The sequence below is a fragment of the Lactuca serriola genome, chromosome 4 (genome assembly GCF_051521515.1).
Source record: "Lactuca serriola cultivar US96UC23 chromosome 4, Lser_US96UC23_V15, whole genome shotgun sequence".
Taxonomy (NCBI): Eukaryota; Viridiplantae; Streptophyta; class Magnoliopsida; order Asterales; family Asteraceae; genus Lactuca; species Lactuca serriola.
In genome coordinates this window covers 56611475-56631220 of record NC_136411.1, presented here as the reverse complement: position 1 = coordinate 56631220, position 19746 = coordinate 56611475, and the positions used below count along the sequence as shown (strand labels likewise).

General features: G+C 37.4%; 2 protein-coding genes across 2 annotated transcripts; one reads left to right on the top strand and one right to left on the bottom strand.

Moving 5' to 3' along the window:
• Positions 1-1309: 1309 nt before the first annotated feature.
• Positions 1310-2461, top strand: LOC145098399 (uncharacterized). The gene is made up of 5 exons (XM_079036030.1): positions 1310-1432; positions 1505-1810; positions 1892-1999; positions 2102-2263; positions 2333-2461. Exons 1-5 carry the CDS (start codon positions 1310-1312, stop codon positions 2459-2461), a joined length of 828 nt encoding a protein of 275 aa, XP_078892156.1.
• Positions 2462-6376: 3915 nt separating this feature from the next.
• Positions 6377-8240, bottom strand: LOC145098398 (uncharacterized). The gene is made up of 5 exons (XM_079036029.1): positions 7953-8240; positions 7363-7751; positions 7000-7256; positions 6815-6879; positions 6377-6502 (listed from the first exon to the last, which is right to left on the bottom strand). Exons 1-5 carry the CDS (start codon positions 8238-8240, stop codon positions 6377-6379), a joined length of 1125 nt encoding a protein of 374 aa, XP_078892155.1.
• Between the last annotated feature and the right edge of the window lie 11506 nt (positions 8241-19746).

Below are 19746 nucleotides of genomic sequence, written 5' to 3'. Positions count from 1 at the left end.
GTATATGATTTTAAATTAAAATTATACTATGAACACATCGTTACTCTATGTTCTTTCTTGATGTTATTTATATGTATATACCCTATTTATCAATCTATAACTACTTTAAATAAATTTGAATTACTTAATATTTAATGGTAATTAGCACAGTTCAAATTTTTTATTAGCGGAGGTTCAAAGTATTTCACAATTCGTTTCCCTCTAACCTAGACACGTTTATGCTGCATATTATTAAGTTTACCGATTAGAAATAGGGTTTACATTTTCTGTAATCATCATCTCCGACGGCTTATTGATTGAAATCTTTGTTCATTATACGTTTGTGCACTGACTTTGGCGATATAGATTGTCCCTCATTTAAAATTTATATTTATTTAATTTATTGTTGTCGTGATGATCGATCGTTTTTTGTTTTCTGATCATCTTTATGTAAATTGGTTTTGATTCTATTTAATCGTTTGCTTGCAAAGTAATGCCTTCATATATAATTTATTTTTATTGTTTGTGTCAGAAAGATGTCGACCTCGAAACCAAAAGGAGCATCCGGTGTGAAGCCAACTAAATTCATTGCACCACAAGTTATGAAACGCAACAAGATTTCTACTGCAAAATTCATAAACAGATAGTTACAAGATGAAGAAATCGACTTGCCACTACCAACAACCACATCCAAAGCACCTATAACATCTACCAACAAAACCCCTAAACCTATATCATTAACATCACCCATGATTACCACTTCCTTGGAATCACTTAAAACATCCACACCCTCCTTAGAAAAAACATTTAAAACTTCACAAACTGGAACAATACAATCGTCAACACGAACATCAATAATGAAAACCTCAGAACCTACATCATCTAAACCATCTTCAACACCAACACCAACTACCACACCATCACCACCTATATCTATTACCACAACCTCAAAACCCGCATCTACACTACCATCCTCCCCAACTACAATAACTACCACTCCCTTCTTAAGTAAAGGAACTACCACATCCTCAACATATACATCTATCCCTACACCTACCCCAGAATATACCCCATCAACAACACCTATCCTAGAATCTACCCCATCACCAACACAACCACCCATGAATGGATCAGTAGTGGAAAGTGTAGAAGGTGAAAACAATTCCTTTGAGGATTGTGGACCAGATGGACGTTTTAATGTTCATGTTTGGAAAAATACATGAGTTACCAATTCAAATCTTACTTACAACTTTTTTTTATGTATTAAATTTTGGTTTACACCTACATATCAATTCATAACTTAACACATCACATGATTACTTGCAGGCTAATGCCACCAGGCCCTTGTGCACACGTTATTAGTCAGTCCTTTAAACAAAGAGTAGATCCAGAAGGGTACGATTGGACACAAGTAAGCAAAGAAATGCATGAATTATATTGGGAAGAGTTTCAGGTAACTATAAGTCATAAATTGTTGTTTGGTAAACATTTACACTTCAACTTATGTTATATTGTTAATGTGTAGAAAAAATGTTGTTGGGATGAGACAATAGACTCGCTGGTGAGAAAAGCTTGGGCAAGGAAAGTGACACAAAGTTATCGTCAATATCTCTTCAACATGAGGAGCCCAAAAAGAAAAAAGCATGGCTTTAAACCAGCTCATATTTCACAGGAAGTCTGGAACTCCTGTCAATTAAAATGGAATACAGAAGAATACAAGCTAAAGTCTAAGCAGAACAAGAAAAATAGGCGTAACAGTGTGGCTGATGGAGTAGCAAAACCCACACATAACGCTGGACCCGCATGTCATTTGAAGATAGCTTCTGATTTTGTAAATTTTTAAATGGTATATCGTATCAATGTTTGCATATGTTTATCTGTATATTTGACTTTTTATATGTTATTTATGCAGAAGAGGAAATTAGGACATGAGCCACCCCATAGTGAATTGTTCCTGTATACACACACTAAGAATCATGTTAAAGTCACTTTCACAAATGAAAAAGATAGACAAATTCATGTAATATTCATTTTAGTTTAAATTAACTTTTATATTGTAGCTACTCCATAATATCATTCCTATATTTGATATCTTTTAACTTATAATATTTTTATCTTGTAGGCGGCCTATATAGAAAAACGGGAAGAGTTGGAAGCTGAAGGTGTTGAATTTGAGGAGGACAAGCTATTTTATGCTGTTGTTGGTGGTCATGATAAAAAAAGAAGACTTTATGGATTAGGATCTTTTGCAAAGGCGGTTCCCAATAGGAATGGTAAAACGGATGTATCTTACATTCTGGAAAAAAAAATCAAGAAATAGAAGAAACGAGGGAACTTGTTGCTAAAAAAACAGCAAAACGAAGAGCTTAAAGAAATGATGAACGCCCAACAAGAGGAAAACAAAGCAAGGATCGGGCATCTTGAAAAACAACTTCAAACGACATTGGATCTTATTAATGTCGTTACAAAACAACAAGAGTAGTAGGTTGATATATGTTTATTGAAGATTATGTATTTTAGAGTAGCAACTTTCTTTTTTCCATGTAATAAATAATTATTTTGTTATTTTATGATATAATGGTTATGAGTTTTTTGTTTTTTTTTTTTTTGTTTTTCATATATTACTACAAAATTATTTGGACATAATTTATAAATCAATTATCAATCGGTCCATATTGAATCTGGTATATAATATATACACCACTAAAATTGCTAGGGATTCATGACCACATAATTTGCTAGGAGATCATCAAACGGATTTAGGTAGGGATTCATCACCACGAATTTAGCTAGGGATTCATCACCACTGATTTAGCTAAGGATTCATCACCACAGATTTTGCTAGGGATTCATCACCATAGATTTTGCTAGGGATTAACCACAACGAAATTTGTGACGAAAGAACTACCACAAAATTTATGATGGAAACCTACTACGGAATACCATCTACCACGGATTTCATTCCGTTATCACAATTGTGACGGAATTATCGTTTCCGTTGCAAACCCCTCGCTACGACATTTTTAGGGACAAAAATAGGTCGTTGCAAATTCCGTCGCTATTCGTCTTTTGCAACGGAATTTCAGCTTTTTGCAACGAATTCAATCCGTAGCAAAATCACATTTTTCTTGTAGTGCTTCAAGTATAAAGAACAAAAGTAAACCAATCTAAGAAAACAATGAACAAAAAGTAAATAACACAGAGAGTTCTCCAAATTGTTTTTCACCAAGAAAGTATACGTCTTCACCAAGAAGACAGATTGTTACAAAGACGGCCACCAAGACAAACTCTCTACATTAAGGTTTACCATAATGTAGATTATATACCAATCTATACAAGTATATCCCTTTATTATATGGATTGTATCCTATCTATACTACGAACCGATCCTAATCACAAGGATATCAGATCTGTTATATATATATATATATATAGTATATATCACCTATAAAAATGATTACATAGAATAACTATACTAAACGTTGACGTTGATAGTTGTGATATGCTGACACTGATAGATAGCGTGTAGACTTTTTGACTTATCAAATCATAAGGTGTGACCTTACAATCTCCCCTATCTGATGATGTCAAAACTAATACTTAACGAATTATTTAGCTCGTGCTCCCCCTGAGAGTAAGATGGAAACTTTAAGTTCTTCGGCTTTAATGAATGCTCCCCCTGAGAATATTTTTTCTTTCTATTTATGATTGTCAATCAGTGGAGGCAACATGTATGAGTCGCAGCAGACAGCGCAAAGAGTGTCGAAGCTGAGAATGTTGATGTCAGCTAGACTCCCCTTTAGATTGTGCTCATACTTATCATTAGTTTAATAACATCTAGTAGTTTCTTCATCTTTAGCTAGATTCTCCCCTTTTTAACATTATTAGTAAAATAGAACTTGAGGAGGAGACCAAAGTATTAGAGTTACAACTTGCAGTCTATTAAGATTGTGATGTCTCTTGATAGTTTGGGCTTAAACTACCATTCACTGACATAGTATTGTGAGATCTCATCAGCGTGTGGTTTCATATGCTGATTCATTAATCACTTTTATTAGAAGAAATGGGCAAGAGTGGTATGTTGCAAGTAATACATTCCGGTATGAAATGAACCCATCTACAAAGAGTGTCGAAGTTTTATCTATGTATGGCTAATACAGTGAATTGTTAACTTATTAAATAAAAGAATTGTTGGGAAAGAATGGGTAGGTGCGTGTGATATATCACGGAAAATGATATACCCATCAGCACAAAATTTTCAAACTCTCATCAGCGTCTGGTATCATACGTTGTGTCATGAAAATATAAAGAAGAAAATATGGAGATAATGGATTGTTTCAGTCACGCTGAGGTGAAATCAACATAAATCATTAAAAAATATAACCGATCAGCAAGAAATGTTTTAATTCTCGTATCATAGAGTTTTAATTGTATTCTAGAGTCAAAGATTCTCTGTTAACTCATAATGGTACCATGTCATACCTACGACTAGGAGGTCAAGGACATGAATAACCCTTTGTCATTTAAGGAACAAACAAGTATATCTTACACCGATGACTGTGCAATCAATGTAAGCCATTGGGTTATGCTCAATATTGTAGCAAAACATGAGACTTGATGCCTACGACAAAAATGCTTCCAGGGACAAGGTAAGGTGAGATAGTTAACTAAGAATAAACACCCAAATGTTTATATCAATTTTTATTTGGACCAGACACTCTTAATTAGAAAGTTTAGACAATGCTATACAGTTAGCGTGAGGGGGTGACTCAATGTTCTCAATAGATGGTCTCGTTGATGAGGGACTTAGAGAGATTCAATCACTTACAACAACATGCTTCTAGGGAGGATGATTTGTCAAAAGTTACATACTAGGCTTAGAGATGCCTCCGTCAGATCCTTTAAAAAATGGTACGAAATAATAAATAATATAAGAATACAAACAAAAGAGTTAGTCAAACAAGGAAAGAGACTATATAACCTTTTCAGAGGCTCTATATATAGCCTTTTTCAGAAAATCTTTTGCGTAGCATCATCAAAGATAAATATTTTGAAATAACCACTCATTAATTAATTTCCTTTCTTTGAGATATCTACCCTTTGACTTTGGATAAAAGAAAACATAAGTAATGATAAACTCATCAGTACATGATACATCTCACTATAAATGAAGAATTATGAAGCCATTTATCCTTGAAACGTTGTAGATGGACTCCAAGCTTCATATTCATCAAGATCAGGAGAGAAGCTGAGATCAGTCTTTGTAACCAACGAGTTAACTAGCTCAAATCCATGAATCCATCATGGCCTCAAGATCAACATGAGGGAATTCGAGGTTTTATCTGAATATAATTCATTAGATGAAAACAAGACTTATTGGAAATTGATGGTTGCTCCTTGCGTTCATAACAATGAGTGAAGGAGAAAATGGGCATTCACAAGAATAAGAGGACATGATGCCACTCTTTTTTTTTAGCACCAAGAGCATTGAGATATTTCACTAGAACTTCAATTCTCACAAACTCTAAAGAAAGGAGATGTAGATAAATTTTAGATAGACCTGAAAGATGAATAAGAGAGAAAAGAGAATACTTGTAAATACTAGAAGCAAAACTTAAGCAACCTATATAAAAATCTATAAACATAATAAAATTAGCATTTATTTTTGTGTTTTTTAGAAAGCAAGCAGAAGCAATGTTTAATCAAAAAATTTAGAAAATAATTAAGTCACTGAAAGCATGCCAAGATTTGCAATCAATTAGTATAAAGTCTTCTCGTCAAATGCTTTTGTAAAAATGTTAGTCAACTGATTGGTGGATGAAATATAGAATAACTCCACCTATCCCTTGTGAATGATGTCCTTGATGAAGTTTGACGGATATCAGTATGCTTGGTATTGGAATGTTGCACTGGATTTTGTATCATCTGAATAGCACTGGTGTTTTCACAGCATATGAGAGCCTTTGAGAAGTTTAGAACATAATCTAAGAGTTGATTCTGAATCCATAGGATCTGATCACAATACCTTCCAACAAATATATATTCAGCTTCAGCAGTGGAACAAGTCACTGATGTTTACTTTTTGCTGGACCACCTTACCAGTCTATCTCCTAGCATTTGATCTCCTTCTGAAGTACTTTTATGATCAATTCCACAACCACCATGATCGGAGTCAGTGTATCCTAGCAGCTTGAACTTAGAATCACAAGGATACCATAACCCAAGATTGGGTGTATGCTTTAAATAATGAAAGATACTTTTCAAAGCGTGAAGGTGATATTCCTTAGGATTGGATTGATAATGAGCAGACAATATAGTAGCAATCAAGATGTCAGGGTGACTAGCAGTAAGATAGAGCAGAGAGCCTATCATTCCTTGAAATAGAGTTGCATTCACATCAGCGCCATGCTGATAAGGACATCAGAGTCTCTATTGGCTTGCAATTAGAGAAACCATATTTCTTAAGTATATTTGCAATATATTTAGCTTGAAAAATAAAAATTCCATCAGTCAGTTGTTTAACCTGCAAACGAAAAAAGAAGGTTAGTTCACCCATCATACTCATCTCAAACTTTTTAGCCTTGATCTCTGTGAATTCCGAGCTTGGCTTTTCATTAGTGGACCCAAAAATGATATCATCAACATACACTTAAGCAAAATTATGTGAGATCATGAATGCTTGCTGAACAAAGTGTTGCCAATCTTTCTTCGATTGTATCCACTTGCAAGAAGATAGATTGCCAATGTGTCATACCATACTCTAGGAGCCTGGTTTAAACTATAGACAACTTTATGAAGACAATACACATGATTTGGAAACTCCTCACTTTCAAACCTTGAAAGGTTTTTTTAGAAAAACTTCTTCTTCAAGATTTTCATGTAAAAAGGCAGTCTTGATGTCTATTTAATAGACTTTGAAGTTTTTGAAATAAATAAAGGCAAGAAGCAGGCGAATTTCGTCAAGTCTAGTAATGGGAGAAAATGTTTCATCAAAGACTAATCCTTCCAGCTGACAAAAACCTTGAGCCACATGTCTAGCTTTGCTTCTTATGACAATCCCATCTTCATCCGTTTTGTTTCTGAAAAGCCAGGGAGTGCCAATGATAGTATTTCTTTGAGGCTTGGGAACAAGAGTCCACACACGATGAAGTTTAAATTCATTTAGCTCATCCCGCTTAGCGTTGATCCAATCAACTTCTTTCAAGGCATCAGTGATATTCTTTGGTTCAATCACTGAGACGAAGTTTACAAACATGTAGAAGTTGCCGCTGACTTTGCTATGAGTAAGAATTCCAAAATTTACATCTCCAATGATTTGTGATTCAAGATGATCTTGAAGAATTCTTGGATTAGAACTTACATTTTGTATTACTCTGGGCTGACTCTTTCAGATTGGATGGTTCATCTTCTTCAAGGATGACATGCTGATTTTCAGAGACAGGTTGTGAGCTAATGAATTGATCAATATTGGGAACAATAGGTTCAACGCCATTTGGTAGGAAATCAGGAACAAGTTCGGAAGGACTGTAAGTAAGTTCATTCAGGATTAATGAGGGGTGATCAAATTGATCCTGAATGAACGAGTCTTCATCAAAGGTGACATGAGCTGTTTCCTCAACTGTTTGATTCAAGATGTAACAAACACATCCAAAAACATGAAAATAAGAGATGTCCGATTTCCTTCCCTTGAGTAGCTCATAGGAAGTTTTCCCATGACGCTTAACAATAATAGACTGGTTTTGGGTATAACACCTTGTGTTGCCATCTTCAACCTAAAATGACAAAGGATGACCAAATTCAACGACCATAGTTCTTCTAGATTCAATGAGACTTCTGTTTCTTCTCTTTGCAATACCACTTTGTTGGGGATTTCTAACAGCATAGAAGTTCTAAGAAATTCTTGAGATTGAGGAAAAGTCTTCCCGGGCGGAGTTTCTGAATTCAGTTTCATGATCACTACGTAATTTTCTTACTTCATGATCATAAAGAACTTCCCAATGCTTAACGAGAGCAATGATTTCATCTACGAAATGACTCTTCTTTCTTAGAAAGACTACCCACATAAACCTTGAAAATTCATCCATAATGATTAGAGTGTATTTGTTCCCAAATCTTGACTTAAGCAGAACTAGTCCAAAAAGATCCATGTGAAGAAGATGAAGAGGTTTGATAATGGAAGAGCATGACTTTGGGTTGAAGGAAGACTTTGTTTTCTTTCCCTTTTCACACACTGAGCACAATTTATCCTTGAAAAACTGCATCTTAGTAATTCCTCTCACAAGCTGATCCACTGAGATCTTCGATATATTCTTGAAGTTCAAATGCGATAGCCACTTGTGCCAAAACCAATTTAGATGAGAGAAAAAGAAAAAAAGAAGTAAGTTGTCAGCATAAAACATATCCAAAACATAAATGTCATTTTTTCAGTTTGCATTTAGAATAGTGACATTCTTTTGAGCAACAAACTTTCCTTATCTCTTGTTGAATAGGAATTCAAAGCCAACGTCAGACAGTTGGCTGATTGAGATGAGATTATGTTGAAGAGCCTTTATATAAGAGATATTCTTGAATGCAACATAACTCGACTTGATAGATCCATATCCTTTTGTAGCTCCCTTGAAATTATCTCCATATGTAATAGTAGGACTATCCTTTTTTGTGAAATATTCCAAAAGATACTTGAATACAATCATATGTCTTGAGAAGCTGCTATCTAAATGCTAAATATTCTCTTTACCCTGAAACTAAAATATATAATTGTTTTGGTCAAATATTACACAAGTATTAATCAACCAAATTGAATGAAGGCTGTCATGTTCGAGTTGTGAAATATCAATTGATAAAAGAGAGTGACACAATGATTTACAAGGAAAGCCCTTGATCCTTGCTAGGATCTCCGCCAAAAAACATTGGGAGGTGATAATGATCACCTGCCTTAATGATTTTATTAATGTAAAATGGTGATTACAGAGAATTCTTTAGTAAGAACAATTGAATTATTTTGTAGAGCAAGCTTAGAGTAGAAAGTAGTGTGTTGTGTGCGAAATACAAGTGTCAATTTATAGTCTAAACTAGCCAACAAGATGTCCGATATTTTCGGGATCCTCTATGACCAGCTTCACGAACGTTATTTGACTAAGTATTCCGGGTCTTTAGCATAGTTGAGATGATTCTCCATTGAGAATTGGTCTTCCCTTGACTACTTCTGCACATGTATTAGTTATGAACAAAATATAAATGTTATAGAAATTAATAAAAATAATAACGATAATAGCCGGGATCCTGAGGTAGCTGAGGATCCTGGATATTTGAGGATCCTGGTCCTAACAATTGCCCCCAAGTTATTCCTGAAATATAAGATTTAGTTTCATAAATATTAAAAGAATAACTTAAATTAAAGAGATAAAAAGAGAGTTTTAAAATTATTTCTCAATGGATAAGTCTTATCTATCCCAAGGTAATCGAGAAGCAGTCAAATTTTCTTTCTTATCCCTTTCGTGCTATAAATAAGAGATTCCAGTAACTTATCTTCGTATATTCACAAGTCGTCATCGTCTCATTGTGAAGGTAATCCTTTTCCTTTTATTTGTTTTTCTGTTGTTTCGATTCCTCTTGTCATGGTTAAGAACACTGGTCGCACACGAGCTGGCGTTGCTACTTCCCCCGAGAATGATTTTAATGATCAGGCAGTCTTAAACTATGATGAGGTTTTCTCCTTCCACAATGAGGATATGGAATCGTTGAAAGCCATCAATGCTTTCCCTTCTCATGTGGTTTTTCGTCCTTTTGAGTCTATCGTTCAACCTGATTTTGTGTCTCCCACGTGGGTTTGTTTTCCTGAATACCCATTCACTCTAGGTTTAACTTATCCTTTTACTGGTATAATTCGTGATTTATTTTTGTATACCTAAATTTCTTTTATCCAAACTGTAGGGTATGAAAGGTGTTGCGTCTTGGGCTCACTCTTTAGTCCATTTTGTCTCCGGATTGGGCCTGTCCATTCGTGAGTTATATCTAGGGTTTTGTATTTATTGGTGCTTGCATGCATCTTAGTACGTAAGATTTGGATGTTTATTACTCTAAAAGATTTGATCTTTATCGTTTGTAACCCTAACAGCCTCTACAGCGGAATGCGGCTTGAATAAATTAAATCATTCGACATATTTTGATTCATTCTTGTGTTTATATTGCTGTTTTTCGTTTTTGTGATTAACCTGTTAGAAGATCTAAATGATCAAAGAGTTTCTTAACTCATCACAAACTATGCCTGTGGTTTGGAGGATCATTTTCTTGGGTTGATCGCCTGAATCAGTCTAAGAATATGGACATTGGATTGCCTGAGTTGGCTCTCATCTATGATCTTTCCACTTTTAGTTCTTCCCGTTCCCTGTTAAGAGTGAAGACAAACAAACCCCACATCATTCTGAAATCTAAACAAAATGATGGCACTTGGAAGGAAAATGATCCGAGTGGAGAGCTGTTGTGTTAACAGTTAAAGCACACGAGCAGTTCAAATCGTACTTGCTGGCGAAACTGGTGGGAATTCTGAAATCCCAAGAAAAGATTATGCTGCAAGAGAAAAGCATTGTTTCTAGTCTGGGGTCTCTGGCGCTTCTGTCCAAGGGTAAAAGTGTAGAAGAAGATGAAGATGATCTTAATCTGGGAGATCACGATCTGATAGCTGAAGACTATGCTTTAATGGTGTCAAATCCTAGAAGGTTTATCAAGAAAAAGTTTCCTTCCAACAAAAATCGTAATTAGCAAGGAAGCTATAGTTCCGAAAGAGTGAAAGATGAACCGAAGGTTGAGGAGTCGAAAAAGGAAGCAAAGGGTGAAGCTGACTCTGGTGTCAGTTGCTTCTACTGTGGGGGAAAGAATCACTACGCAAAGGATTGCGTGCTGAAGAAGATGGCAGAGAAAGACGAAGAGAAAGATAAAGAAGCAAGTCTTATGAAAAGACTGGAAGAGATAAAAAGGAAGAAGGCTGCTACTAATTCTTTTATGAATGCTCTTATTGTGCAGCGTTTAGCAGAGGATGACGAGTTCGGTGGCGTACAGGTGTGGTCGACTGACTCAGAAGATGATGAGGTGAGAAAGCCTTCTCATGGAAAGGCTTATGTCGCAAAAGGTGGTGAAACCGGTGGAAGATGTCTGATGGTGACCGATGTATCTCAGATCAGGTGATACAACACTGATGGTGGAAATGAAGAGGCCAAGGAGCGAGAGGACTTATGCTTTACAGCAAAACCTCTCACTGTGCAGATCAGTGAACTTGATGAATTGATCAAGAAGGTACAATCTATTTTTGTTTCGTTTAAAATTCCACAAAAATCATATGAAAAGGAATTAAATAACTTGAATTCAAGAATTTCAAATCTAGATAGTTGTTTAACTCAAACACGGGTCACAAATTCTAATCTGGCTGACAAAATAAGCAGGGTGTCATCCAAGAGTGAGGAGCGAAGGATGTGGATTGAGCAGAAGGAGTTGGAGCTAATTAAGTCTAGGGATGAAAACATTTATTTGCAAAGAGACAATTTGAAATTGTTAAAACAAAGGAATGTTTTTTGTTTGATCGCTAAAAGGCTTTATGCTAACATTACTCAACTGCACCTAAATAGTAAAATAGGGCAGAAGATACATCGCATGATTCTACCCTTCCTTGAGTTTAAGGAGGATGAAATCGATGCCGAAGCATACAACTGTGAAAGTGTTGTATCTTCCGAGGATGTTAATCCTACTTATATGTATGGTGTGGACAAAATAGAATCTTTTATAAAGTCCAAAGACCATAAGGACATGCTTAAAAATCTTTTGGATGAAAATGATAAGCTGAAACTCAGGACCGAAACCATACAAAAATTCGACTCATTGAGTATGAATTTAAGTTCAGAAAACAAAATTGATGTTGAAAACGCATCTGAACTTAATGAGGACGATAATATGAGTGAAATTTCTATAGAGGATGAAGTCGACTGTTCTGAGTTTGTCAAGAGCGAACCCAAAAACCACAAAAACCTGATTTCTGAAAATTCTGTGGAATTCGCTCGTTTGTCAGAAACTAAGTCCCCAACCCTTAAAGAAAAGGCCGTTGTGTTTCAGAAGGTTAGAACTACTCCCAATAAGGTGTATAAGGTCACAGGAGTAACCGAACATCAAACAGCCGAACTCACTGCCATAGTGAACGAAGATAATGCAGATAGCTGTGATGAGTTTTTCTGGTCAACACTCATAGACAATGCAGACGAAACGGTTGGTCTGTCGGAGCGAACATCCTGGAAGACCAAAGGTAGATATGTGCCCGAAACGCTGAATAAGCCTACCAACTTTAACGTACTAAGTACAAGTGGCACAAAATAAATTCTTGTAGAATAAGTCACCTCCACAAGTGAAACCTCATCTATGAAGAGTGAACCGGTTGCTAAGAAGCTGAAACAAAAAGCTAATATCCACAGACAACCGAAACAGGTGAAAAATCAAAAGCAGCAGAGAAACCTGAGATACAAGAAAAATCTCTCAAAGCGAAAGCAGTTTTGGCGCTCTCAAAACCCTCATTACTCTTACCATGATAAAGATTCTAAGTCAGAGAGAAAGACTTTCGGGCCACACGAAGAACAGAACCGAAAGGATAGGTTCGGTCCCAAAAGCAACAGCAACCGAAAAGCTAGTTTCGGTCCGCCAAATAATAACAGGCAAAGAACTAATTTCAGTCCATCAAGCTTTTATAATAAAAGACCAAGTTTTGGACCACCAACCAACAACACCCAAAAATCCAACTTCGGTTCATCATCAAGCGGCTACCGAAGGTCCAGGTTCGGTCCCGCTAATAACCACAATCGAAAGGGTCATTTTGAACCCCAAGTCAGGAAAGACTCTCATTCTAATTTCTTTTCCTCTAATTCTTCTCATTCTCAATCTTCTTCTAAGCCCAATTCTGTTCCTACACAAAATTCAAGATCATAAATGAACTTGAAAGGAAAAAGGAAGATTTCCTCAGCCAAGGAAGACCGAAAGCAGACTAAAGTCCATACCCCAGAATCTGAATCCAAAAAGCATGCAACTAATCCTAATAAAATCAAAGTGTTTACCATTAAAAGAAAAGATGAAACAACCTTAATAAAACGAACATATCTTGTTGATGTTTCTCTTACTACTCCTGTTCCTGTGAAAGGCTCACGTGGACCCAAGAAACTTTGGGTTCCTAAATCTGCTTAATTTTTGTAGGTTATTAGTGATGAGCAGTTTGACGAAGAATGGTATATTGACAGTGGCTGCTCACGTCACATGAAAGGAAGGAAGAGCTAAGGGAGTTTCGATCACTTCAAAATGGTGGCAATGTCAAGTTCGGTAACAACTCCTATGGAACAATAAAGGGTTATGGGATGATAACCAATATAGACTTCACAATAAGAAAGGTGGCATACATAGAAGGATTGCAACATAACCTCATCAGTGTATCTTAACTGGTGGGAGGTACCGGTCTCAAAGTTTCATTCGACGACGAAGGCTCAGAAATTATAGAGAAGAAATCTAACAAGGTCATTCTCAAATCAGATCGAAAAGGCGAAATGTTTCCTCTGAATCTCAAAACAATCAAAGGGAATCCAGCCATATGTCTTTTATCCAAAGCTCATTCAGACAAAAGTTAGTTATGGCACCGAAGGCTCTCACATCTCAACTTCAAAGACATCAACAAACTTGTCACAGGAGGTCATGTTCGGGGTCTTCCATTGCTCAAATTTGATCGAGATCACTTGTGCGTTGCATGCGAAATGGGGAAACAAAGTCGTCAAAGTCACCCATCAATTATAAACACGAAAGTTGTTGAACCACTTGAGTTGCTTCACATCGACTTGTGTGGTCCATCATCAATAGAGAGCATTGGCGGTAGCAAGTATATTCTTGTTATTGTTGATGATTTCTCACGTTTTACATGGGTATTCTTTCTGAAGCACAAAGCTGAGGCCACTCCTAAGCTAAAGATGTTTATCAAGTAGGTTGAAGTGCAACTGAGAAAAGTCGTTCGAAACATTAGGAGCGACAATGGACTGGAATTCAAGAACAAAGAATTCGAAGACTTCTTGGCAGAAAAAGGAACCAGTCATAACTTCTCAGCCCCTTATACGTCTCAACAGAATGGTATTGTCTAAAGGCGAAACCGATCCTTGTGTGAGGCGGCCCGAACTATGCTAAGTTTTGCTTCTCTTCCCTTATATTTTTGGGCTGATGCTATTGCTGCAACATGTTTTACACAAAATAGGTCTTATCTCAACAAGTGTTTCTCCCTCACTCCTTATGAGATCATCAATAACAGGAAGCCGAATGTAAAATTTTTCCATGTGTTCAGTTCAAGGTGCTTCATCTTCAACTCCAAAGAACATCGTAACAAGTTTGATGTTAAAGCTGATGAAGGAATTTTTCTGGGATATTCTCTTACTTCAAAGGCATACCGAGTTTTAAATAAACGTTCTAGAGAGATTGAAGAAACCTATTATGCGACGTTCGATGACAGTTATGTCAAGAAACTAAAGACTACTGAAGAAGCAGTTGGAGAGATTTTCTCTCAATCAGGTCAAGTCACAGCCACAATTGCTAATTTATTTGATCAATTCGTAGACTTGTTCAATGAACCTGAGAAAACCACTCTCTCAGAAGCCAAGGCGGCAGACAACAAAATCGATCGTCTGAAGCAGATTGTCGAAGATGTAGCCAAACAAATGGGAGAAGGAGAACCAGTTCAAAACGAACCTCCTCAGCACGACACTTCAGTTGAGGGGGAGAATCAATTTTCTTCAAATCAACCAGACTCACAGTTTCAGGGGGAGAATTCAATCCCAGTAGCACCCGAAAGCCTGGCTACACCCGAAAGTCCAGTAGCACCCGAAAGCCCGGCTACACCTGAGAGTTCTGTAGCTCCCGAAGGTCCAAATCAACCTAAAGATCCAAATGATTCATCATCTGTTGAGGGGGAGAATTCTGACATGTTCAATGATGATGATATTCAATCCGAGTTGGAAGAAATGGTCAACGCTGAATTGGATCCATCCTATAATCCAAACTTTCCTCCGCTCACTAAATGGACCAGAGATCATCCTGTATCTCAGATAGTGGGTAATGTATCTGAAAAGGTCCTAACCCGATCTCAAGTGAAGGCAAAGCAAACCTCCCTATTCTCCAAAGTAGAGTTCTGCATGTATAATTCCTTCGTATCCAAAGTGGAGCCAAAAACCGTCAATATTTCTCTTGATCATTCTGATTGGGTCTAAGCAATGCAAGATGAACTCAATGAGTTTGAAAGAAATAAGGTCTGGCGTCTCATTCCAACACCAAAAGATGCCTCAGTCGTTGGTCTCAAACGGGTATTCAGAAATAAAATGGATAAGGAGGGAAATGTGATTCGTAATAAAGCTCGTCTTGTGGTGAAAGGATACTGCCAAAAAGAAGGAATTGATTATGAAGAAACATTTGCTCCGGTAGCAAGGCTGGAATCTGTTCGAATATTTCTTGCCTATGCTGCACACAAGAACTTCGAGGTCTATCAAATGGATGTGAAATGCGCCTTTCTGAATGGAGAACTTGAGGAAACGGTTTACGTGGAGCAACCTCCTGGTTTTGTGAATGAAAAGCATCCAAATCACTGCTACATTCTAGACAAGGCAGTTTATGGTCTGAAACAAGCGCCTAGGGCATGGTATGAAACACTAACTAAGTTCTTAAAGATGTCTAAATTCAAACAATGTTCGGTTGACCCAACCTTCTTTCGTAAAAAGGAAGGTAACCACCTTATGATAGTTCAAATCTATGTCGATGATATCATCTTTGGCTCAACGAATCCTAGCTTAACAGCTGAATTCAGAAAGCTGATGGAGACTAAATTTGAAGTGAGCTCAATGGGTCCGATTAACTTTTTCCTTGGTTTAAACATTAGACAGGGACCCGAAGGCATCTTTATCAACCAGGAAGCATATACCAAGACTCTTCTTGCTAAATTCGGCATGATGGGAGATTCAAAGGTCAAATTTCCAATGGCAGCCGGCACCAAGCTTACACCATCTTTGGAAAAACCGGCAGTCGATATAACGCTATACCGCTAAATGATTGGTTCCCTGATGTACCTCACAGCTACCAGGCCTGACATAATGTTTTCTGTGTGTTATTGTGCTAGGTTTCAGGCGAATCCTCGTGAACCACACATGCTAGCAATGAAAAACATACTCCGATATCTGAAGCAAACCACCTCTCTCAGTCTCTGGTATCCCTTAAAATTATGTTTCTTTGTTCAAGCCTATTCATATGCAGACCTTGGAGGATGTGGTTTAGACAGGAAAAGCACCACATGAGGCTATCAATTCCTCGACGGGAAGTTGGTGAGCTGGCAATCTAAGAAACAAACATGTGTTTCACTGTCTACAGCCGAAGCAGAATATATTGCAGCCGCTTCTTGCACATCTCAAGTGATTTCGATCCAAAGCCAACTCCGGGATTATGGACTCAATATAAAAAAGATCCCACTATATTGTGACTCAAAAAGTGCAATTAGGATCTGTCATAACCCAGTGCAACATTCCAAAACCAAAAACATTGCATTGAGGTATCACTTCATTAAAGATCATGTAGAAGACGGAAACGTAGAGATTCATTTTGTTCGAACTACTGATCAACTGGCTGACATCTTCACCAAAGCTCTTCCTTAAGCAACTTTTAATAAAACTCTACAAGGGCTAGGTATGATGGAATCGGAGTCAGTACCAAAAACTACTTCTCAAAACTAAAAGTTGGAAGCGAAATGAACCGAACGTTCGGGTTCGGTTCACGTGAGTACCGAAATGAACCGAGCACTCGGGTTCGGTCCTTTTCACTTGTCTTTGCTTATCACTTAAAGGTAGTTTCTTTGGTTGTACACTTTTTGTACCCTTATTTCTCAATTATTTCTCTCTTATTTTCCAATTCTTTTTCTTTTTCAAACATTTTTTTTAAACCGAAATGAACCGAGCGTTCGGTCTATTTCGGGTTCGGTTCCAAATTTTTTGTTTGTTTTATTTTTGTTTTTCTCTTTGAATTAAAAACTCCAAAAATATCTTTTTTTTTCTATTCGTTAATTTTTTTTTTATCATTTGTGGATAATCAATGGGGCAGGTATTGTTCTCACATCTTTTAATAGTTAAGTGTCCCTAGAAGCATGTTGCTGTATGCTATCCAAAGCCTCAACTGATTCTGAATAAAGCCTTACTGACGTGGTATATACAAACCTTGTCTTCCCAATTAGGCTATTATATTTATTCTAATCATGAGCTACCTTACTCTCTTCTCACATGAGATAAGAGTTTTCTGCTTGGTCCTTATTTTAACAACAGAGGTACTTTGGTTTCTTTACACCGTCTCCAATATTTTTCTCCATCCTATTCGCTTCATACACGTAACCCTTGAGACTCTCAGAAATTACCACTGAGGTTTATGGTTACACAATTTCTGTGTTTATGATCTTAGCTTCGTGCCACTACGGGCTAAGTGAAACCCACAATTCAATACCTACTATGCATTGATGGTGAACAATTAAATTTGCTCTAGTTTTCACTAATGAATTAACGAATTCACCCATGGGGCTGTACCTTGAAATCTCTGAATTTTCTTTTTGTGTGATTCTTATGAAATTGTTAAATCCCATAACATATCTTTCCTTAGAATCCAGTTTCATTTTTTTCTCTAAGATTTCACCTAAAAGTATTTTCAACATGCCACTTAAATCTTCTTCACACCTACTTGTTCAACAGACCACATTGGTCTCACAAGTACTTCAGTCGATTTCTGTCTTATGTCAAGATCAGGAATTCTGAACTGAAGCGAAAGCCTCCCAAATTAGCCTTATTAAAAGATGCCTTTCAACACTTCTTAATAAGTGTATGATCGTAATTCAATGGGAAACCACACAAACACTTTAAGGTCTCTCTTGACTTTGAAGGAAGAGATTCGTGCCCGGGATCCATTGTTTCGTGTCTTTATTGACATCACAATTTCCCACATATGAGTTGATTTATTTCTTTTTCTTTTACACTCTATGCACGAAAATCTTTTTGATTTTCAATAAATCCGGTTTCGTTAATTACAAGCTACTTTTGGCTATGGGATTTACGGTTATAAAAGAGATGTGGCTCACAATGTTACACGTGGTCATTTTGCTCTATGATGACAGCTCACTCTAAAGGGATAAGTTGCTGACTCAGCCGAAAGTCTAATCACTTTGATATTTCAATCGGCGCTTGATGCGAAGGCGCGTGAAGCGGAACTGTTTTTGACATTTCAAACGGCGCCTGATGGGAAGGTGTGTGAAACGGGACAGTCTTTCTCCCTCCTGCGTAATCATCGGGGCTCTAAACTGTCACACATCAATCACCTAAGGAAACGCTTTGCATTTTCCTTGAAGATTTGGGAACATATTTTTCTCTCTCTTCTCACCACGGCATAAAAGGTAACTTCTACCGTTCTTTACCTCTTTACTGCACCAAATATTCAGAGAGCAAGAAAAATTTGTTTCTCCTACTGTTCATCATCTTCCCCAAATTCTTCTCTTCAATGGCGGACTCCTCTTCAGTTCATGCTACTTCTCACATTTTGCCCATCCGTCCTCAACAAAGCCTGATCATTGATCTCACTCCACAAGTTTACGATGCGTTCATGTTTCCAATCGTGGAATGTCTCAAGCATTCTCCACTGGTTCCAGCACTTACCAAAGTCGAACCTGTTCCAATGGAGTATCTGTCGCAAATCTTCTCTACAACCCACTATGACAAGTCTGTCGATCGAATCTTCTTTGACATTCTTGATATCAAGGCCTCCATCTCCAAACAACGATTCTGTTCGCTTTTAGGGTTTGAACCTGATGAGTCTAGGGTTAACCCTGAATCCATTCCAGTGGGACAATTGTTCTCCATGTTTTATAACATGGGTTACACTGAAATTCTGACGACTGTTACAAAGTTCAAGAAATCCTGCTTACCTCCTCAGTGGAACAGCTTCTTCACTGTGTTGTTTAAAGGGTTATCGGAACGCAGAGCAGGTTCAGACGCGGCGAGTCGTCTGTTTATGACCATTCTCTATGGGTTGTACCACGGCATCACTCTCGATTTTGGATCGGTTTTATGGCAACAGCTGATTCAGAGTCTAGCGTCTACTTCTCGCCATTCAGAGATGTCCTATGCCAGATTCTGGACGCTAGTCACAAAGTGGGTGATGGACAAGTATCACGTTCCTACTGTTGCTGATTCTCCACTCTCCTCAATCGGAACCTTCCACACTACGAAGATAATCGTCTCTGATTCCTCTAAATTTCAGTTCGTTGGCTCAATCCCTGAGTCAATGTATGGATGTGTTCCAAGCGACAGCCATATTATCAGAACTTACAAGGAGTTTCGTCGCTCAGGTCCCAGAGAGCTCACTCCTGAAATGATTCAATCAATCCATGATGCTGATAGGCTTGGTCCCAGGGGAAAGAAACATGACAAGGGAAAAGACAAGAAGGTTGTCAAAGGAGCGAAATGTCCTTCTCCAAAGAAACGCAAACCTTCCAAGGCAACTCAATCCCCTCCACCAAAGAAGAGGAAGACTCAACCTAGGCGCAAGCTTATTCTTGCCTCTTCCTCCAGCGAATCTGAGGAAGAGAGTTCAGACTCCGAAGAGTCCCTTCGAGGTAATAATCCTCCACGTTCGCCTACCCCTGAGGTACCTGTTTCCACTAGACCTGTCTCTCCTCCCCCAATCTCCATCTCTATT